The following is a 22,824-nucleotide window of genomic DNA, read 5'->3' on the forward strand; positions in this document are numbered from 1 at the left end:
AGCAAAAGAGAAGCTTTTGACCATTGGGCACTAAGAGGCTATCCTAGGGGAATAATTGGAAATACATAAAAACATTTTATTCACAGAGTTGTTCATCACAGCATTATTTACAATACCGAACGTTTGAAAAACACATAAATTCCCAGTAATTGAAAGAAGATTAAGGAAATTATGATAAACACTACACAATAAAACACTACCACCAGTATAAAGTGACTCTGCAAAAAATCTGCAATAACCATATATAATACTTAGTAAAGAAAACAATATAAAATTGCATGAGAAAGCACAATCTATGATCACAACAGCATAAAAAACTCACCACACCACCACCACCCCCACTTCCCGCCCCACAAGACAAGACATTAAGTGACTATCTTGGGGTAAAATACTGGCACATCTTCACCTCTAAGTACATTTCCGTGTCCCAATTTTTCTACAATTCACACAATTTTGTGACCAGAAAACAATGCCTTTTTTAAAGTAAGGGGACTGCAAGAGTCTTGAGCAATGTTCATTTCATCCCACGATGCAGTCTAGAGAGTCACAAACCCTCAGCCTCCTTGAGGTGGGGCCATGGGAGCAGGCTGTGAAGAATGGTCATGAATGGATGGTGAAGGCAGGAGGGGACAACCTAGGGGCAGACGGGCAGGCAGGGATTGGCAAAGGAGAGTTTGGGACCAGTACAGAAACTGGTCAACCGAGGAAAGGGGCTTTGTGGAGTCAGGGAAGACGCTGATTTCTCAGTGAAGGTCTGTGTAGACCTAGTCGTAGGCACTATTGGTGTTCTCAAAGGGCAGGATCAAAGAGGGATTTCAGGAAGACACATGGATTTTGGAGGGACCAGGGAGGGCAAAGGAGGGCCAGGTAAACTACTTGGAAAGGCTGGGGCCATGGCCATGGGAGTGGAGAGGAAGAGGCTGATTGCCAGAGTGAACTCCCTACGCTACCCTTATGCCAACCATACTTCACTCACCTCCAGACACGTCTCTGCGGGCAAACACAGGGTAAAGAATCAGCCCACAGGTGGAACCTGCCAACAGCTAGCTGGATCCAGCTCAAATTCAGAGTTAACCTAGGGCAGCTCCATCCAACTTTCTGGCATGACAGAAAGCTTCTAGATCTGCGCTGTTCAATATGGTAGCCACTAACCATGTGTGGCTATTGAGCACTTGAAATATTGAGCAAGTGCAACTGGGATTCTGCTTTTGAAATATATATTTCATATTAACTAATGTAAAGTTAAATAGACACATATGCCTAGTGTCTACTGGACAGCATGCACATTGGGGCAGTGATTCTCAAAGTGTGGTCTTTAGAGCAGCAGCGTGATTTGGAAGAAATGCAAATTCTCAGACCCCACCCCAGATGCACTGAATCAGATCCTCTGTAGGTAGTACCCAGCACGCTGGAGTCAACAAGCCCCTCAGGTGGTTCTGTCACACCCTCATGTTTGTGAGAATGGAATTAGGGCCATTCAAAATTGCTGGGGTCACACGTTTCAAATGAACTTTACAAAAGAACTGCTGAAGTGAATGGGGCTTACTACAAATCAAGGGACTGGAAAAACATTCATGAAAGATGTCTGACTCAATGGGTTAGGAGAAAGGTTATGGGAAGCAACACATGTGTGCTTTCTCTTGGTCAAGTCAAGATAAGGAACATGGGCAGCTGTGATATCTGAAGACCACAAAGTGGCTGTTTGTCCCAGTGTGTGTCAGAGACATGCAAAAGGAAACAAGAAGCGGCTCCAAATTGGGTTCAGTGTCAAAAAGCGCAAAAAGCAACATAAGATGATTTGGAAGAGAACACCACTGAACTTGAAATGCAGCCTTCTTTGCTTCTAAAACGATAGATTTGTAAAGGGAGGACAGGAAAAACTACAACTGTAGGAGAGCAGAAGCATTCCCTTGCATAGAACAGATAAGCCAGAAGCACTTCCAGCAGAGACAGACCCACATGCAAAAGCACGCCATGCAGACACAGATCTGGATGTGGATTTGGTCACACAGGTGAATCACTGCCAAAATGGGAGCTGCACATCCTGAGTGCATGTCGTTTGACTGTCTTCCAGCATAGTTCAGATATGACTTCAGCAAGACCAGAATTTGAAGATTTTTGATACTAAAACTGTGCTTCAAGAAATAACGTGCAGAAAAATGATCAAGGGTGAGTACTGTACCCAACAGGAGCAATGAGTGAATGTGAAATAAACCCCTGTGTTAAAATGTACTGTACCTGTGGAGTAGGAGATAAAGCTAAATACACTGAACATATGTCAGGAGGAATTTACAGATGGGATTGTAAAAATCTTAGTGGAAGTGATAAGAGCCATAAAAGGAGAAAGAAGGAGAAAGAAAAGGCTGAGGGGAAGCCACACATAAAGTTGAGGCTTCCACAAGAGCGACGAACTTCAGAATCAGGAGATATGAGTAGGGCCTCTGGTGTTGCCAGAATATTAAGTCGCTTCATCACTTAGAAGATCCTCGTGTTACTATATACACCTCTATTGTAGGCTAATTAGTGAATACAGAAAACACATTCTGAAATTTGACTGATTTGAAGTAATCTTTTTATACAAGATCTTGCCCTTTTTGGTTGCCATGTAATAAATGTGCTGTAATAACTTAAGCTACTATGCTGTATTTTGTTTCACAAATATTTCCCCTTAAACATTGAAATACTTGTAAAGAGAGAATCACTGTAAAGTGAGAATCACTGAAAAATACTCACTTTGATACAGGACTATATGAGATGTTTATTGAAAAAACGGTTGACTTTTCTGATAACTCCTGATGGTTGATCAGCTTCAACGTGTTCTAAATATGAGTTCTGCATATTCTATCCTTTTTAAGATGACATAGGCTAAGCTTGTCAGAAAGTAACCTTTCTGGTTACTTTCATTTTTAAGGAATAGAAAACTACATTCTGAGGGATTCGAAATGACCTAATATTATACTAATGAAAAGTTTTTACAATCCTCAAAATACCATAGAATTTAATAAAATTAATGTTGTCTTTAATCGGCAATTAAAGGTAGAATATTTCCTGCCTCCTGCATAAATGGATGTCGGCAAGCAACCAGCCCTGAAGAAGGAGAAAACTAATAAGGTTGTGAGTGCATCAATTAATGGATACAGGTAGGCCTGTAAATGTTTTCTATTGCAAATAACAATGCCTTTTAATAGATGGCCTTAGGGTTCAACGGTCATACTGTTTACTAACAAATTATATTTGGGCCAGGAAATCTCTAAAAATTTGAACTGAATTTCCCATATATCTCATGCGTCTAGCTTACTGAGCATGACTTATGATTTGATGTAGAAATTACACATTAATCACTTCATGTATATTTTACCTTTGAATTTTGAAATGTGTTGATCTTAGAAATGAAAATTGAAGACAAGATATTCAAGGCCTTGGCATCTAGCATTATTATTTAACTTTACATCTTTCAAAAGAAACCTGGATTACATGTTGACATAGTACTTTAATACACTGGGCTGACTAAGAAACATTATTAAATTATAAGTGGAAGGACCAGGAACTCAGTATCAGACCTAATTGGATCTATGCTTACTCTTTGAAGTGTACTAAACTCCACAAATAATTAAGGTATTTCTTGAGTATAGTCTTATGTATGGATATTACAGTCTTGATATCTAAAGGATTGACCATTTTAGTTTGAGCACGCTATACTTATTCAATAGAGAAGCTGTTCAAAAATATAACCATTGAGGGGCAACTGGTTGACTCAGCTTGTTAGAATGCACTGCTCACAACACCAAGGTTGCCAGTTCGATCCCCACATGGGAAGCTGAGCTGTCCCCTCCACAACTAGATTGAAACAACTCGACTTGGAGCTGATGGGTCCTGGAAAAACACACTATTCCCCCCCCAAAAAAAATATATATATATATCTCCATTCAAAGATAAAAAGGAAAGAAAGGTTCAGCCCAGCACCAGTGCAATTACCGACTGGAAATTAAGAAAGACCAAATCAAAGGTCTGCCTGTTACACATTCTTAGACCAAAGCGTCACTGCATGTTGTGTTGTGTGCCCTTCGGGCTGCTTCCAATATTATGGGTAATCACAAAATGACCGGCTCTAACCCCTTCTCTCACCAGCTGGATGGGAGCGCATTACATATATGCCCTCGGCGGTTGGCACAACTCAAGGTGTCAATGAGCGGAGAAGGTCTCCACCTTGGGTGTCATTATACACGTTGTGATCCTGCAAAGGGTCAGAATCTACAAAATAGAGTTCCCCTGCATGGACATCAGAAAAGTTAGCCAGGAATTCATGGGGACTGAAGCCAACCCACACGGTATACCTGTAGTCTATCGTGCGTATCGAATAGCCCATGACCTGGATGTCTTCTAAGCTCGGCTTGTCAGAATTCCACTGAGGCGAGTCTGCAGGTCGGGGGTACTGACTATAGGCAATCGACTCACGGGGATTATCACGGAGGGCCAGGTCCTCTTCCGAGTCATGGAACCAAAAATGCTTCAGAAGGCTCTGGCCTTCTCGGCACAGCTGCACATGAAATGAGGGAACGGGGCAACGAGGTGGAATGTGCAGGCCCGCAAGTCCAGCGAGCGTGGGGAAGAGAGAGACAAGTTCCACGAGGTCCATGGTTTGCCGACCTGGAGGAGGAAGAGACCCAGCAGAATGCGTTACATTACGGAACCAGCCCCAACTCGGGGGCATGAGTGAAGCAGCTCATCTGGGCTCCAGAGGTTGTCTTCTATTTTTCTTTTCATTTATTTTTAGCATAACATTGCGCTGTGTGTATCTATCACATTTTGTTTATCCCTTCATCTGTCCATAGACGCTTAGGTCGCTTCTACCTTTTTGGCTACTGTGAATAATGCTCTGAACATCTGTGTACACGTTTTGCTTGAATCCCTAGTTTCAATTCTGTGGGATATAAACCTAGGAGTGGAACTGCTGACTTCCACATACACAGTAATTCTACATTTAACTCTTTCAGGAACCACCAAACCCTTTCCTACAGTGGCTGCACCAGTTTACATTCCCACCAACAGTGTCTGAGGCTTCCAACATCTCCATATCCTCACCAGCGCTGCTGTTTCCTGTGTATTTTGATAATATCCACCCTAATGGCGGTGAAATGATATCTCATCGTGCTTGATCCACCCTTGAAGTCTAAATCCTGCACGTGATATGGCTTATGTTCAAATGTGTCTTGTCTTTGAAGCACCATTCGAGCCCCTTTGGATCCCTGAGAGTTTGCTCCATTCTTCCCAATTTCATCTACTACACACTTGATTTCTAAGCCAAATAAGAATTAAAAAGAAAGTTTAAAAAAAGATACCTGGCTGATGTGACCTTAACTGGGTGACTACTGAGCTTGGCATCACTCGTAATGGCACAGGCCGCCAGGAAGTACACACGATGAGATACAAGGGGAGCACACAAACTCACGTGTAGTGCATGTGTCAGAAAAAAAATGTTTGCCCTGAATCTAGTCACAAGGAAGCAATCACACAAATGCAGTCTTGGTGCAAGATAGCAGGCCTGCAAGGACGTTGGCTCAGTGAGGCGTGACAGCATGAGAGGCTCCAGAGCAGGGCTATGACACAACTTGACTTGGGTTTTCACAGGATCACACTGGCTACTGGGAGGAAGAAAAACTCTAGGGGGTCGAGGGCACAGCCAGAAAACCTTAGCAAGTTGTTGCAGTAATCCAGCAAGAAATGGTGGCCGGCCGTGTGGTCCACGGCACTGGCAGTGAAGTGGTGAGAAATGATACGGATACATTCTGAATGGAGAGTGACAGGCTTGCTGACACACTGCATGCCACATACAGAATACAAGAGAAAGACAGAGGCTGAGACGCCTCCACGATGTCTTGGCCTGAGAATCTTTGCCATTTCCTGACATGAAGACGAGTATCAAAGGAAAGCCTTCAGGTAAATTACGGTCAAGAGTTCAGCTTTGGAAGGTGAGACTGGCCAGGTGGGAGAGGCAGTTGGAAAGCCAACCCCAACATTCAGGGAAGCAATACATGCTAGAGATTAAATTTGGAAATAAACTGGAGGCCAGTGCAGATATATGAATTTATACGTTGCCAAATACCTCGCAACAGCAGTTCCAAAAACAACTGTCAACCTGTCAGATTCTCCAAGTAAAGAAAGGGCTATAATTGGGACTTCAAACTGCGTAACTTTTTTGTCAACGAAATGAAAGAAGACAGAGAATGTAGCACACAAAAGTCAAATGTGCGGAAAATACAATCGGGGCAGTGGAAAGCAAACTTGGCAAGATCCAGAAAGGCCAGGACGATGGCCCAAAACCAGCAAAAATTTCAACCGAAATCAATGTGAGGTGCAGGATGTACATGTTAAGATGGATTAAAGGCACAAGTCCAGAAAGCAGACACCCTGCTTTAGCAGAGCCCATTGTAAAAGCACTCCACAATGAGTCGATGTCATCCGAAGTGCACACCTGCTCTCTGCACTGTGCTTATCAGTCTGGAGACAACTCAAAAAAGCACACCCAAGTCGCCCTTGGAGGCAGGATAGGTTGGCCTGTCCAAGGGACATTTCTGGAAAGTGCTTTCTCAAACTGGGGTATTTTGGAAGACAGAGACCATGACAAACACAGGTCTAACACAATCTCGGGAGGAACAGCTGAGGGACTGGGGACTTCGGCCTAAGGAACAGGACGCTATGCTGTTCCAAAGCTTGAGAGGACTGCCACGGGGAAGTCCAGGTAAACCTGCCCCTCAGTGTCAGGGAATGCACAAGCAGGGCCACCTGACGATTCTACAGATCTATGGCTCACTACACCGATGAGCGGCCAAAAAGGCAAATGTCTCCTCCCAGATGGACGAGTCCCTGCCAGAAGGGAGTAGGTAACAGAGATCTGCTCATCTGGGGACGGGGGGCTCCAGCCGAGTCCGCCACCCCCTTCCTCTGACCTCCCGAGTAGGCTGCCGTCATCTGTCACCTCTATGATAGCCCTCCCCATCCTGGGGTTGCCTCCTGCTCCTTTGTCTCCCCCACCCACCCACCCCCTGCCTTCCACGGCTCCCCGTGGACAGGGGCCACTCTTGTCTGCTCTGGCCCTGCCCCTCCTCTGTGACCCAGAGTGTGGGAAGTGCCCAGGACACGTGGGCAGGAATGCCAACACTGGGCAGAAAGGTGGACTGGGTCAGTCCCCGGGCCGTGATCAGACAAGGGGTTCTCTATAAACGAAAGGAGCTATTACTGTGAAGCAGTATCACTCTAGCATCATGTGTACCTGGCTCCGTCAACGCTGAGACGGAATCCAAAGGGTTGATGTAAGGGAAAAGCTTCTCGCCTGCCTTGGGAAGCGGGGCCGTCCTTCCTGGAACGTAGAACATCAGGGGCACGCGCGTAGTGACGTCAAAATTGCTGTATTTAGCCCATTCTCCATGTTCGCCTAGAGCCCACCCTGGTTCAGAAAAAGCACAAAATCACGCCAAATGAATAACCACATCGCAGCATGTTCATTTTGACACCATTTCATTTCCCGTTGTAGAAACCAGGGGAAGCAAAAACTCATCACCGAGAAGAAAGAAATTTCTCTACAATTACCACGAAAAGGGTGATTTCACACAGAGATTGCTTTGTTTGTGTCAGACATTTATGAGTATCTTGAATGAGGAATCCTTTAGAAGGAAAAACGTGTTCAATTCCCAACATAAAATATCTCCTTTCAGCAAGCAACTGGCAATACGTATCCACGTTGGGCTCCAAGGGACCAGGTCCCCCCATCTCCACGGACGCACCTTGCCCACCGACGCAGGGAACCCGACAGCCACAGGGATAGCACTGCCTTGTCCTGTGCCCGCCTGTCTGGACTCAAGTCTCACAGCTCAGGGTTTCACTTTTGGCAGTCTACCACCCAAAACTGAGCTGTGCAACTGTGGAGCAATCACTCAAATTTAAAGAGAAAGAGAGCTTGTCCAATTTTTAACACATACCATAGACCAAAAACTATAACTTTGATTCCAAATCCTGAACCTTAATGAAAAGTAAACCCGATGGGCCGGCCGAGTGGCGCGATGGTTAAGAACTGGTTTGGGATGCCAGAGGGCCCCGGTTCGGATCCCACATATGAGGGCCAGTGACTGCCCTCCACAGCTAAGATGCTGAACAACAGCTCAACCTGGAGCTGGGCTGCCGTGAGTCGCCGGCGACGGGCATAGGCTGCAGCCCCTGTGGCAGTGGGTTGCCATGGGCTACCGTATGTAGCCAGCAGCCAGCGTGAGTGGCCAACAGCCAGCGTGAGCGGCCAGCAGCCGCAGTGAGCGGCCATCCAGAAGCCAGCAACTGATCTCCCTCACCCGGGAAGAGCGCAATGATGGTGCCAACTTGGGCCAGTGAAGCAACGTCCTCCACAACTAGACTGAAGAACAAAAGGACAGCAACTTGTCTGTTCCCCTTCCCCCAATTCCCCAGCACTGTTCCCATCCCCCCAATTTCCCAATAAAAATCTTTAAAAAAAAAAAAAAAAGAAAGAAAAGTAAACCCGAACCCTTGATGAACTTTAAACCTTAACCCTTAACCTCCCTTGTTGCAACAGATATCAGGAATGCTCCAAGTTGGAAACGTCCAATCGTTTTCAATTTAAGCACTATTTTGGCATCAAATATATAAAGGACAGAGATTGCACACTGAGGTTTCTGTGATGCTAAGTAACCAACGCCACAAAGAGCTGCCATGTATGCATTCCAAAGGCTTTTGGAGTTCGGATCCACAAAGTCCTGGGAGGGCCCTCTCAGGAGGACCTTTTGTGTACAGCTGCCTCAGGGCACAGAGAGCTTCCCAGCAGACCTTGCCCCCATGGGGTGCAGTCGGCTGTGTCAGCAGTGCAAGAGGACAGTGGGCATGGAAGTGGATGGCAGGGCATCAGGGAAAAAGGGGAAAAGCATGACACCTCCAAATACGAGTACAGTGACTACGGGCCTTTACAAGGCATAAGATAGGTCTGTGAGAAGTGACACAGAAACTGTCTGACATTGTTAAGTCTTAAAACACAAGACAGGGAACAAAAGTGCACACATAGCACAGTCAACCCTGCCTTGTTCCATGACTATATGTTACATACATCCACACATAACACAGCCACAGGCATATGCACAACCAAAGGCTGGCCGACAGCCCCCATCTCTCAGCCACACTTGGCCGTGAGCAGCTGGGATAGAATGGAAGGGCGCCCTGGCCCTTGATGATATGCTCCATACACTTTTCTTTCTTTTTACAATGAGCACATGGTGACCTAACAGTGTTGTGTTTTCTATTTGATGATACTAAAGAATTGTTTTCCTGGTTCTAGGTATGATAAACAGGAAAGGTCATAGGTCGTAGGGTTAGCCTGCCAAGAACCAAATGTTTTGAGAGACACTATTCAGAAAACTAAAGCACCTCGGGTTTGCTTCAAAACAATTCAGGGGGTGGGTGAAGGGGGACGAGGAAAAGAGCAAGATGGCCGTCAGCAGACACCTGGGTGGGGAGCAGGAAGATGGGGCCCAGGCCGTTGTGGTGTATCCTCTACTCTTGGCAGTTACAGTTTCTCAAATTAACGATAATTTTTTTTTTAAAAAAAGAGGTTTCCATTTTGCGGCAAAGTGGGAAACTCCCTGAGAGGAGGTAAGAGTTGTGAATCCCAGGATCCTGGCAGAGGACAGACAGCAGGCCTGGGGTGAAGGGGTGGAGGGGAGGAGGCAGATCTGAGAGCCTTGTTGGGTTCGGCCAGGATTGCTCTGGACCCTCCTAAGACCAACGAGAAGTCCTCCAACCCTCCAGGCTAGGCACAGGGGCTAACAGGGCTCCCCACACAAATGGACGGTTCCTGCTGAGTTCACCAAGAAAAAAGGGTGCTACAATGTTCCCCCCACTTGATCTTTTGACCCATGGAGTCAAGTCCCAGGAATCACAATGTGGTCATGAAAGCACCCCAACCCCAGACCCAGTGCACCACTGATTCCCAAAAGAGAGCACGCCTATGTGGAAGGCACTCTAGAAAACCGCATTTCACAGGCAAGCTCAGAGACTCTGAGCGACTCCCCAGGGTGTTTCCAAATGCTTACCGTGATCTGAGGTAAACGCAATGATCGTGCTGGTGGCCAGCTGAAGAGCCTCCAAAGCACTCAGAAGTTGGCCAACCTGCGAATCCAAGTACGAAACACAGGCAAAGTAGCTCTGGCGGATTTTCCGCTGCAAGGTTTAAAAGGTAACGAGAGTTCAGTGATTGAATTTGCCGTGGCATACAGACACAGCGTTCCCCTGAACTCCCCGTCCGAACGCCACCCTCTGCTGATGCCCTTGACGTTCTCAGCCAAAACTCGACATTCGTTTCCCTACCTTCTGCATCCCCTCGCCCCAGAGTCATAGCGAAATCTGCAGGTCCAGAAGGAAGATGCTTTTCTGAATGGGTTCAGCTTTCACATAGGGCAGAGACCACAGCGGGTGGATGAGCCACTTACTGTTGCTTTCTGTCTCCTCCACACACACCGACGGGTGCCAGGAGAGGACCATGCACCCAGGAACTGACCTCGCGGGCCCTCCAAACTCTGCGGAGGGTCACGCCAAAGATACCATACAGTTGTATGCATTTCCTGTGGCTGCTGTAACAGAGAACGACAGACTGGGGACCTTCAATCGATAGAAATGTATCATCTCCCACATCTGGAGGCCGGGCGTCTAAAATCAGAGTGTCGGCAGGGCCATTCTCTCTCTGAAGGTTCGAAGGGAGGGTGTGTCCTCTTCCAGCTTCTGGTGGTGGCGGCAGTCCTTGGCATTTCTTGCCTTGTGGCTGTGGCACTTCAATCTCTGCCTCCATCTTCACATAGAGTTCTTCTCTATGTTCCATCTCCTCTTCTCAGAAGGACGCCGGTCAGACAGAGCCAGGGCACACCCTACTCCGGTAGGACCACACCTTAACTTGTGACATCTCCAAGGGCCCTAGTTCCAAATGAGGTCACGTTCTCAGGTGCTGGGGCTCAGGACATCAACGTATCCTTTTGAGGGACAAACCCAACCCATGAGAACAGCGGTCGGTGGGCCTTTCCTCTGCCCACTTTCTAACCCAGCAAAAGATGGCGACTGCTTGACCTCATGACCGCGGCTGTCACGTGAGGCTCATTTCTGGCAAACTCCCAGCAGGCGCGAGAGGAGTGGGGGGACGAGACAGCAGCACACCCTCCATGACCCCTAAACCCAAGAGAGATGTTGGGAGCAGCCAGGCCAAGCGCTGACGTCAAAGAGCCACAGTCCTTTCTGGGGTGGCTCCCCTCCCAGCCTTGTTCACAAATATTAAGGAAAAATGAACCCCGACCGCCTCCACCAAGGCTGAGAAATAAGGGGGCCACTGAACGATCAGAATAGCCCTAGCTTCCACCGTGTACCCAGCCATCTTATCAGCTGGCCCCACTGGTTTCTTTAGGTCATGGCCAGGCCACGACAATCATGAGACCCACCCACCGTCCCCATGAGGTGAACATGACAGATATCCATCTAACCTTCTAGGAGGAGTACGCCTAGCCCCAGCCTCCTTCTACTTTCCACTAGATAAAGCCTTCCGTCTGTAACTGTGGTCTTCCTGGGGATCAAAGACCCCTGTCAGGATGGCAGTGCCCTATTCAAGGCTATGCCCCTGTTCCTATGCTGGCCCCCGCAGTTAGAGCAGGAAGCAGATGTGGCCCTCATCCTCATCAAGCCACCCGCCCAGTGAGGACACAGGCATAGAGACGAGAAAGTGCACGTGTGTCTGGTGGGCCCCAGGGATGACATGAAAGACTTGAGCCCTCAAGTCAGCCTGGCAAAATCAGGGCAGGCTTCACAGAGGAGTCAGCATTTGAGAAGAGGCGTGGGCAGTCAGTCAAGTCGCGGTAAGATGCTCTAAGCAGGGGCTGCAGTGGGTGGCACGAGGCAGTCACCATAGCAGGGTGTGTTCGGGGCCGTGAGCTGGCTGCTGTGGCTGGAGCGCCAATCAACAGAACTCAGGGGTAGTATTCTGAAAAGGGAGGTCAGGGCCACATGATCCAGACATGGTGGGTCCATCCAAGGAGTGGATGCCCCAAGCTGGACGCCCAGGAGGCACTGAGGCTGTGCAGGGTGACGAGTCCATGTGCTCGGGGCTGCAGGTGAGCGTGATGAGTCCTCTGGCAACAGCCCAGAGCACATTCCAGGGACTGGAGACAAAATGCCACCAGAGCAGCGCTGGGAACACGGCAGGGGCTCGAGAGACACTTGTTGAATGAACAAATCACTCCCCCACCCACTGCACTTGTCGGGAAAGATGTGAAGAAGGAACAAAAGGCCAATGCGGATTTCAGAGGAATTCAGTGCGACCAAGGAGCGCAAGAGGGTGCGGGCGATGGGCAGGGGACGGAGATGAGGATTCCAAGCGTGGCTCTAGGTTCTCCTACAGCTGCTGGCATGAGTCCAGAGCATGGTGTACAGGGGCAGAATAGGATGGGGAAGGAGGCGGCCAGGAAGAGTAGGGGTGGGGCTGTGGTCGCATGGGGCTCATCAGGCTGTGGTCACCACGGGACATGGCCCGGGAATAGCTCTTGCAGCCAAGTGACACACACGTCTGAAAATGAGGGGTGCAGCTGGGCTGAAGGGGTAGTGCAGCAGGGCTCAGCTGCGCCAAGCTGGGGAAGAGGAACACACAGGAGACAGTGAGGGCCCTGGGGTGACTCTGGGGAGCAGCAATCCTAAGTGGCACATGCAGAGAGGGTTCCTGCCATGGGGCCTAGTGTAGAGGGGGCCCAGGAGAGGTGGCGCTTGTCAACACTGACCAAACAAACAGACAGAGCAGTAGGCAAGGTCACACCCACAGGATGGATTTCATTGGACAAAAAGGTCTGTGCGGACCCAGGTGAGACATTTTTTTAGTGGGTTGGGGAGGCAGAGGAGCGCACAGACGCGGGCGAAGAATAAATGGAGAGTGAGGCCACGGACACAGCCAGAACAGACCACGTTGCACCCGTTGCTCCTTGAAGGGCAAACCAGAGAGGGGGAAGGCTAGAGAAACAGGCAGGGACGAGGGAGGGCGGGCTTCTGAAGACGGAATGGATACCTGCCGGCACCTCTGGAGGCCGCAGAGAAGTCCATAGGCACTGGGAGCCTTGCTCACCAGTATAAATGCGAAGGAGGGGCCGTGGGGTGGGGCACAGGCCGAGTCCCAGCTGCTTTCCTCCCAAGACTAGGGACAAGGCCTCCAGCCCAGCACACAGGCTCCTACGATTCCGGCTACCAGGGAGGGAGATTATTAATGGCACCATTTACCACATACCTGCTGGGTGCCATCTGATCCTCCTGTCCACCTCTTACGGTGAGCCTTCCATTCCCTTCCTACACAGGAGGACTCCCAGGCTCAGACACGTTGATTCACGTGCCTGCAGACACACAGCTGGCAAGGGGCACAGCCAGGTGGTGTACCCACATCTCTCTCGTGTGTCTCCCTCCCTCAGACTGACCACGACCTCCATGTCTGAAGCAGGAAGTGAGCCACCCTGTGAGAGGCAGGCAGAGGGGCTGAAGCGGGCTGGAGGGAGCTGAGCAGACATCCCGCAGTGCACGGAACTCAGGGGCTGGAAAGCAAGAGATACCTGCACAGTATGTTCTGTTGCCCATGTTCCCTATAGCACGGGTTCTCAAACTCCTGTGTGCATCTGAGTCACCTGTGTGTTATTTAAAATGCATGTTCTCGGGCCCCACCTCCAGCTTCCAGCTCCCGAAGTCTGCATAGGTTCAGGACTCTGCACTTCTAACAAGCCCTCGTGCCGATTCTGAGGCAGGGGGTCCAGGAAGCACACTTTGAAAACACGGCCTTCATCCTTCCACTGGACACTTCCGATTGGACTATTCACGTGGTCACAGAAGGGCGGGACGGCTTGTGGAATGTTCCGGAAATGGCCTTGGTCAGCATGTCGTCTGCAGTCCGGGGAGCGGGTGGCTGATGAGTCCCTGTGAGGATTCCGACTCCGTGGCTGCCCACCCCAGAGCATGGCACAGGGACACCAGACATTGCATCTGGACGGCATGAACCAGGTCGGTGCGCCAGCTCCCTCGGCACCAACACCCTGCTCAGCCAGCCACCCCTGAGAGCGATGGCTGCAAGTGTAGGCTTCCCACAGAGGGGACCTGCAAGGACCAGCAACCATAGAGTTCTGGGCGTCACAGGAATGGCCCACCACCCCATACCGGGAGAACGAACGTCTCCTAGAATAAACTCCTTCCCCGTGCGGTGGTGATGCTCATCCAGGGTCTTCCCCTCTCCAGTCCCCACATCCAGTGCGTCACCAAATTACTCTCGCCCGTTCTCTGGAAATGGAGACGCTGACTGGGAGACTGTATCCCCCCAGCACTTCCCATGTCCCGAATGTCACCAGACCACCTCCAACCCCAGGGTTCCGCAGTATGCTCTGCACAGAGAAGGTTCTTAATAAGACATGATGGACAGAGCAGCGTGTCCTGAGGAAGGTGGCGTCACCAGTGACACCATGCCGTAAGCGCCCCGCCCTTCCACTCACACAAGTCCTCGGTACCTGAAAGTCCACAGGGATTGGGCCATAGGGCACACTGAGGTTTAAAGCTTGGACGTCCTCCCGCTGCCTGATGTCCATCCAGGGGTTGTAGGCCACAGGAGGCAGGCCAGCAGGGACTTGGGGATCAGGAGCCAGCGAGATGTTCTCCAAGGGGTACAGCCTCTGAAACTCCTTGACGGAAAAGCACACAGAGCCACCGGGTGGTCAGTCCTTTGGCAAAGGCACGTGGCCTTTTCTCTAAGGCTGCGACGTGGACTCGCACGGTGGCTCACTGACCCTCCCCAGGTCTTTCCCCCCACCGGCAAGTCGGGCCTTAGGTCACTGTCACAAGATGCCAGGGGTAGTGGAACCAGGCGGCTTGTTTTCCACGCACCGAGCAGCGACAGATCTCTGACCTCATATAAAGCGATGCCCTCCTAACCCTATCCCCACCTTCCCTCCAACTAGAAAAGGCGCGAGGAGGTGCTGCACTTCCCCAAACCACCCTCACGTTCGGCACGTCACCGGAAGGGCTCACAGGTCTCAGCACACGCTCATGCTCCCGACCGGGCTTAAAGAGAAAGGAGACCGAACAGGTCCAGTAAACGGAGAACTCCCACGGATGAAGTCTGGCGGAAACCAGGCACAGGCTTGCACAGTCCTGTCCCACCAAAGTGACACCGCATGTGCTTAACGCCCGCAGCAATGGGTTGTGCGACAGCATGGGTGAAATGCTACCAAACCAGGGAAGCTTCTAAAGCCTCAGCACCCAGTGTTTGTCTGGGCCTGGTCACCTGGGCACCCACCGCCTGCACATATCCAAATGCCAGACTGCACAAGTCCCTCCTTCAACCAACCCGACGCAGCCATCATGGCTGTATTGGATCAGCCCTCAACCAGCTCTTCACCTGGGGGTATCTGAAGGGGATGTGAGGCTTGTGATACCCAACGGCCAGGAAGAAAGGACTGGCAGATGTTTTCATCTTCTCCAACAATCGTATGGCTTGCTCGGTGCTCTGTTTGTCAGGCAACGTGCCCTCGGGTACACCTGCCACATCCACAGGGCAAAGCAGGTTGGCATGGAGTTCTCCGTCTGGCCCCTTACAGGTCTTCCAAAACCAAAAACACAGAAAGGCAGCGTTTTAAATGCAGGAAACAGAAATCAGCAAGGCGACACCCACAGTGGATTCCGCATGCACATCGGCAGCCCGGTAAGTATCAGTCATTGGGGACACACACACAGGAAGGAGAACTGAAACACACAAGTGTTACTTCTTTGTCCAGGCAGGGAGCAGAAACCCACCAGTACTTAGCTCCCTGCTCTTATTCCTCTGTCTCAAGGTCGCAATGAAAGGAATCCCAAGTAAACGAATGATCAAAATAAAAACATCTGTATCCCACTCAAGACTAAAACAATAAGCCAAAGAAAAAATGGGCAAAGGACTGAAACAGATACTTCTCCAAGGAAGATATACAAACAGCCGATAAGCACACGTGAAGAAGCTTACCATCTTTGGTCACCATGGAAATGCAAATCAAACCCACAATGATATACCCACTAGTATGCAGTAGGATGCCTAAGATTTTAAAGATGGAAACTAAGTGCTGGCAAGGATGTGGAGAAACTGAAATCCTCTTCGATTGCTGATGGGAAGTAAAATGATGCGGCTGCTTCGAAAAACACCCGAGCAGCTCCTCGGACAGTTCAACACAGAGTTATTATATGACCCAACAGTTCCACTCCTGGGTACATACCAAAAACACATAAAAACCTAAGTCCACACAAACACCTGACCCAGCAAGTCTACCCAAGAAAACTGAAAACTCAAGTCCACACAAAACCCTGCATATGAATGTTTACAGCAGCTTCATTCATAGAGTCAAAAGCTGGAAAGGAGCCAAAGCTCCACCAACTGATGAATGAAGACACAGAATGTGTTCAAACGTACAGTGCACCACCATTTGGCTATTTAAAGTAATGGCCTTCTGACACAGGCTACAACATAGATGAGCCTCAAAGACAGTAAGCTAAGTGAAAGGAGCCAGACACAAAAGGCCATATCCTGTATGATTCCATTTATATGAAATGTCCAGGATAGGCAAATCCAAAGAGACAGAAAGCAGATCAGTGGTTGCCACAGGCTGGGGGTTGACAGGAAATGGGGTGTGAATGAGAACGGGTACAAGGCTATTATGTGAGGTCATGACGGTCTTAAGCTGGTTTTGGGGGTGGTTGCACAACTCTGAATATTTGAAAAATCACTGAATTGTATACTTTGAAAGGGTGACTTTTATGGCATATGAAATAGATCTGGAAAATGTTTAACAAAAGAAAAAAAATTCGGTCTTGAATGTCAAAGACAGACTAAGGCTTGTAAGTGACAGGATCCCCAGTCAGCTGGATGAGGTGCCCCTCCAATGACATTTCCCATTGTCAGCCACACCATGCACAGAAGGGAGCCTACGGCGTCATTTCCGAAAGTGGCCATGCTGGCCACAAGGCCAAAGTCAGTGTGACCATGACTTCTACATCACATAGACCCAGGGCCAAGGCGGGTGCTGCTCCGTCTCAAAGAAGAGTGTCTTTCCACAGGCTGCCTTGTCCACCCCGCCATGGGGCACAAGAGCCCAGCACCTGATCCCTCTATGCTCACCCCACCTGCAGCACTCGTGGGGGACTTCTACCATAAGTCCCATCTCTGCGAGGACAAATGTGGGGAGGGTGGACAGCGGCCCGGCATGTCTACATGAGGGCACTGAAAAGTAACAACATGGCTTCAGGGTTGGCGGTATTGAGACGGCATCTTCCAGGCTCACCCTGTTACTACTCGAGCCACAAGCCAAAGGCCAGAGCCCATAGCTTTCACTCTATTCTGAAATGCAACACTGTCAAGAATTCCGAATACTCCTCTGCCAAACACGCACCTTTCCCCACAGGACATCGCTACAGTCATCCTAGGAGCAGGTCATGTCTGTCCTGCAGCTGCTTTTCTGAATTTCGTCAACGTGGGTTTGACTTTCATTGATACATGACAGTCCTCTGCACCAACATTGTTTCTTCCTACATTCCCTTTCTCCCATGATGCTCTGAAATGTTGAGCCCCTTCTCAAAAGTCACAGCACCTGAACGTATTCATGTCAGCCCGAGACAGACAGACAGACGGATGCTATGCCTGTCTCCCAATCTGTGTCAAGGCTCCTGCAGCACAGATCTTACTTCTTCCCTCCGTGTCTCAGCATCTCCTACAACCCTCAGCACACAGCCTTTACCAGAATGAGCACCAAGGAGCCACTGAATGAGTCTTACCCACTAAGCATAGCTTCTAGAACTGGGCATACCCCATTGGACCTAATGCTAAAGACCCCAACACTTGTCTCTGCCAAGGCATGATCCCACAAACCTCACTGGATGCCAGCTTGAAGGAACGTGCACCCCACCCAATAGTTAACTTTCAATTGCTAACTGGGGAAAGGCGGTTCCTCTTCAGAACAGGGCCCCTTTCACTTCCTTACCTTGGTGTTTTCATACTTTTCAGAGGAGGGATGGTAAGGTGGAACAGACCAGCTATATGGAGAATCATCGCTGTGATTAGAAGATATTCCTTGAGGGGGAGAAAGAGAGTGTTGACATTCAACATGAAGGGTCCTTCATGCCCTTCCACCCAAAGTTAATTAACACTTTGTAAACAACTGGGGAAATATCATCTCCCCTCTTTGGGCCTCAGTGTCTTTCTCTACAATCAGGGTTCCAACCCATGCCTCAGAACTCCAGGTTCAGTGCTCATTCATGAAGCAGAAACCCACCCCTAGCTCAGCACTTAACAGCCTAGTTGGGAAGGCAAAATAAGTACATGTGAAACCAAGGAGGGAGGGACTGCCAGCCCTCTAGAGAGTCGAAATGCTGTGTTAAGTGGGGGGAGGCCCCAGACACAGTGGTGATGGGTGTCCGCTGAGGGTCGGCAGTCAGAGCTTCTAGGGGTCAGCGAGGCCTGCGTGGGGTCTGAGAGGAGTGCTACCTACGGGGATTAGCCAGGAGGAGCAGAGAGGGTAGCACAGGCAGAGCCACAGGACCAAGAGCATCACGGTCACAATGACACGTCCGGTGGAGGGCTCTTCGGCACAGTAAGCGCAATCAAGAGAGCAGAGGACACTGAGAGACCTGGGTTCGAACCCCGACATTGCCCCTTAGTACCCGTGCAACCTTGGGCAAGCTACTTGACCTCCGTGAGCCTCAATTTCCTCCTCAGGAAATGATGACGATGATAGAAACCCTCCTTGCTTGATGCTGAGGGGAGGATTAAAGGAGCCACTGGCACACTGACCGGCAGGTACCTAGCACTCAGTCAGTGGCGGTGGCTGTCATCCTTTACAGGTGCTTCCCTGACAGAACAAGGTCTTGAGAACAGAGACCCTGTTGAAAATGTATTTCCACAAGGACTGCAGGCAAAGCATCTATTCTCTGGCCAACACGCAGTGCTTACAGCCTGACCCCAACATCTAACCACCAGAAGGAAGGAGGACACGCCATACCCCTCAGGCCTCCTTTGGCCTCCTTTCCTGAAGCAGGATCTCCCCTCCGCTGCACTTCCTCCTCTCCCCCAGGTCGTCTCTTCCCTCCAGCTGTACTCACACAAGGGGCGTCCTGATAGGAGCTCTGACTGCAGAGAGTGCCCCTGATGGTGGGCTTTCGGCCGCACAACCCGATTCCTACACAGCAGATTCCACTCCAAAACTGGGCCTGGCTTAGCCCAACCTTAGGTTACCCTCAACCTGGACAGGTCCGCTGGCTTGCAGAAGAAGGCTGCTGAGCCTGCCGATGGAAGCAGTGAGCACAGGGAAAGCTACTGACAGCCTTCAAGTCCCAGCAACTACTGATAAGCACTGCAGTCCACAGGGAGCTCGGGTTTTCAACACACTCCTGAATGGCCTGCACTGCCGCCCTCCCCCGGGGCAAAATCAAGGCAGCTTTGGCTGCAGCTTTCCAGAGAAGGAATCTGAGGCTCCAGGAGGGTGAAGGATTTGCCCAAGGTCAACTGCACACCTAAGAATTTACAGAGCTGGGACTGGAACCCAGGGGCCCGGGGTTCCTGGTGCCACCGCCCGTCAGTTCCCTCTGCCTCCAGGGACATTTGTCCCACGGTATGTGTGACAGCAAAGACCTGAAAACAGCTTGGATGAAAGACCACAGTACCTCTGAATGTTAGCGTTCTGTGCTGTCACTAAATTGACTTTGCACGAACTGTAACTGTGGAAAACACTGTTTAAAAAACATCACGATATAAAGTTGTATGTACAGAATGATCTGCTATCAGCAAAATTACATGCCCAGAACAAGGGGCCCATCAAAACACAGCTCTCCTCAGGCTGGCGTGATTGCCCGGGATTTACATTCAGTTTATACTTTCCTTTTCTGCCCACATTTTGTCAAATAATCACGTGATTCTTCCATAAGTTCAAGGAACGGTCTTAAGGTTTGCCTGTGCTTCAGCATTCTCAGTTTGGCATTCAGGAGAGCCAATCCTCAGGTGGTGTTGAGGGTCAGGACTGCTGGGGCCCGGCACCCTACAGGCTCTGGTACCAGCTTACACTCCTTTGGCTGACCTCGTTCACTGACCGTGGGCAGCAGCACCCTCACAGGACACCAAGACAGGACCAGCAGCGCTGGTTACATGCGAGTTCTAACCCTTAATCCCTAACTTTACTGACAGGGACCCTGGGGTACATAGGGTCAGGAGTAGCGCTGGGCTCACCCCCATCATGGCCACCTGCCCATCCAGGGCACTTCCCCGCACCCCAGGAGCAGAAGGACCCGAAATGCACCATGAGGATAGGCGAAAGAAAGAAAAACTTCTTCTACCCGTTTCCACTCTGGGCGAGGACATGAAGCCAGGTTGAGAAGTAATATTTTGTAAAAGGCAGCAGTGAATACCGAGGTGTCCACTCAGCCCCAAGACGCCTCTGCAAAGACAGCCCAACCCCAGCAGGAGATCCCCGCACTCGGGCAAGAACCAAAAAGAACCCAGACTTTGGACAGCAAGCAGTACCAGGGTGAAAGACTTTTCCAACCGACATGGTCACGTAGCCATTCTCCTTGAAGTACTGCGGGATGGTGGAGAAGTTTCCAGCGTGGGCCCTCCAGTAGGAGTTGAAGTCGTACAGGCGTGTGGTGTCGGGTCTCCTCCCGGTGAGGAAGGACACGCGGCTCGGGGCGCACACTGCTTGCTGTCAGGGAGCAGAAGCAGAGGGAAATGCCCTCAGAGGAAAACAGCCTGGGAGCTAGAACGTAACCAGGCAACCTCCGGAGTCCTGGGCAAACAGCTTGGCAGCTGAGTCATGTGGCTCTCCAAGCCAACCAGTGGGACGTGGGCCTCACCTACTCACACAAGTAAGTCTCCCAGGGGAGAGGGAGGGAAGGACTCAGCCCCTCAAAGCAGCAGGAGACTGTGTCCTCCTCCTACAGGAAACTGTCTCACTGTCTCACGGGGGCACAGACCAGGCAAAGGTCCTGGGGCTGGCCCAGCGAGGGGCTTCAGGAAGCTGGTGCCGCCATGGCAAGCTGCCTGGCGATCGTCCTAGGTCAGTCTGCAGATCTGAGGGTGGCACTCTGCGGCACCCCTTCCTTCTCAGCACCAGACAACCCTCTCCTCAGGGAAGAAAGCTGCTAAGGACCATCCTGAGCACATGAGGGCAGGGCACACCCTGAACCCAAGGAGGACGGCCACCTTGAAAGCACAAACTTCCTTGTCAGTGGACAAACCGGGTTATCTCAACTGCCGTTTTCCACATGATGCTTCCCTCTAACAGAGATGCCGGGCACAATCAGTGCCATCGAACAACAGCTGAGGGCACCCCCCCAACCCTCAGTTCACAAGGCACCCATCCACACCTCCAGGGTCCCGGACATACCTGGGCAAAGGCATTCTGGAAGAGGAGACTGTGGGATGCCAGTTGGTCGATGTTTGGGGACCTTATGAGCTTGTCCCCATAACAGCCAAGGGAGGGGCGCAGGTCATCCACGATGATTAGGAGGACATTCAGAGCATCTGCACTGGAGGGTGGGGCTTCGGTGAGGTCACAGGCACTGACACTGCACCCCCACCCATGCTAGGTTCCAGGGTACTGAGAGGCCCAAGCATGGCCCCTGCACCTTGACAGCCCAGCTAGCCAAGCTAGGGAGGGTGGGAGAGGGTGCTCAGAGGAAAACCCAGTCCTGGGTGGCAGGCTTAGGTTTGACCATGGCCTCAAGGCTGCATGAGGGAGGGACAGAGGAATTGATCAAGGGAGAGACCAAGGGAGAGAGAGGGAGAAGCAGGCGGGGCGAGTGCAGAGGAGGACAGAGGAAAGGAAAGAAGAATTTAAGGGAAGAAGTATGGATAGAGGAAAGAAAGTACTGTGGGTGGGAGGGAAGGAAGGAGGGAGGGAAGGAAGGAAGGAAGGAAGGAAGGAAGGAAGGAAGGAAGGGAGGAAGGAAGGAAGGAAGGCAGGAAGGAAGGCAGGAAGGAAGGAAGGCAGGAAGGCAGGAAGGCAGGAAGGCAGGAAGGCAGGAAGGCAGGAAGGCAGGAAGGCAGGGAGGGAGGAAAGGAGGAAGAAGTAACAGTATCACAGAGGGAGCAAGGGAGGAAAGGAGGGATGCGTACAGGGAGGAATGCAGGGGACCTGGGAGGGTGGGAGGAGCCCCCACAATCTGGGACAGGGCGCAGGCTTCACCTTGGGCGTTGCTGGTTGGCACCGCAGACCCTAGCGAGGCACACACAGAGCCCAGGACCAGGCCTAGCCAGAGCTGACTCCGACCCGGCAGCGGCGGCATTTCTGCCTCCGTGCGGCGGCTAAGGGTGCGATGGTGACCCGCCACGGAGGACCGAGTGCCCAACCGCAAGCGCCACCGCCTCCGCAGCGACAGACTGCGCGACAGGGAGGCTGGGACGCCAGAACGCCGCTGAGCACGATTGCGCCTGCGTGTCTTGGCCCCCACTTTCCGCCCCGCCCTGCACTGCGCCTCCGGGGCGGAGTCTGGCGCCCAGCGAGGCCCCTGCACGTGATCCTCCTCAAGGGAGCAAATGCAGGGAGCTTTTCCAGGGGTCTCTACGGATTTGACATGCAACCACCGTCTTTAGCCAGCAGTTGCCTGCCTCTTTGCACTGGGTCGTGCTTTGCTTTTCACCTGGAGCCCTTCACTTCCCTCATCTCTCCGTAAAAATCCTCTTTCCTTGCACACAAGCCCAAATGCCATTCTCCTTCATCCAGGCCCTTTGAGAACCGCCTTCGTCCATCTAAAAGGACCCCCTTTCCTATG

The 22,824-nt window shown here is 50.8% G+C and overlaps 1 protein-coding gene across 1 annotated transcript; it reads right to left on the bottom strand.

Annotated features, from left to right (window-relative positions):
* Positions 1 to 3,876: 3,876 nt before the first annotated feature.
* Positions 3,877 to 22,482, bottom strand: IDS (iduronate 2-sulfatase). The gene is made up of 9 exons (XM_019654167.1): positions 22,239 to 22,482; positions 21,438 to 21,574; positions 20,576 to 20,753; positions 18,045 to 18,133; positions 15,440 to 15,640; positions 14,553 to 14,723; positions 10,086 to 10,212; positions 7,271 to 7,444; positions 3,877 to 4,647 (listed from the first exon to the last, which is right to left on the bottom strand). Exons 1-9 carry the CDS (start codon positions 22,336 to 22,338, stop codon positions 4,175 to 4,177), a joined length of 1,650 nt encoding a protein of 549 aa, XP_019509712.1. The 5' UTR covers positions 22,339 to 22,482; the 3' UTR covers positions 3,877 to 4,174.
* Positions 22,483 to 22,824: the final 342 nt, after the last annotated feature.

The sequence above is a fragment of the Hipposideros armiger genome, unplaced genomic scaffold (genome assembly GCF_001890085.2).
Source record: "Hipposideros armiger isolate ML-2016 unplaced genomic scaffold, ASM189008v1 scaffold_214, whole genome shotgun sequence".
Taxonomy (NCBI): domain Eukaryota; kingdom Metazoa; phylum Chordata; class Mammalia; order Chiroptera; family Hipposideridae; genus Hipposideros; species Hipposideros armiger.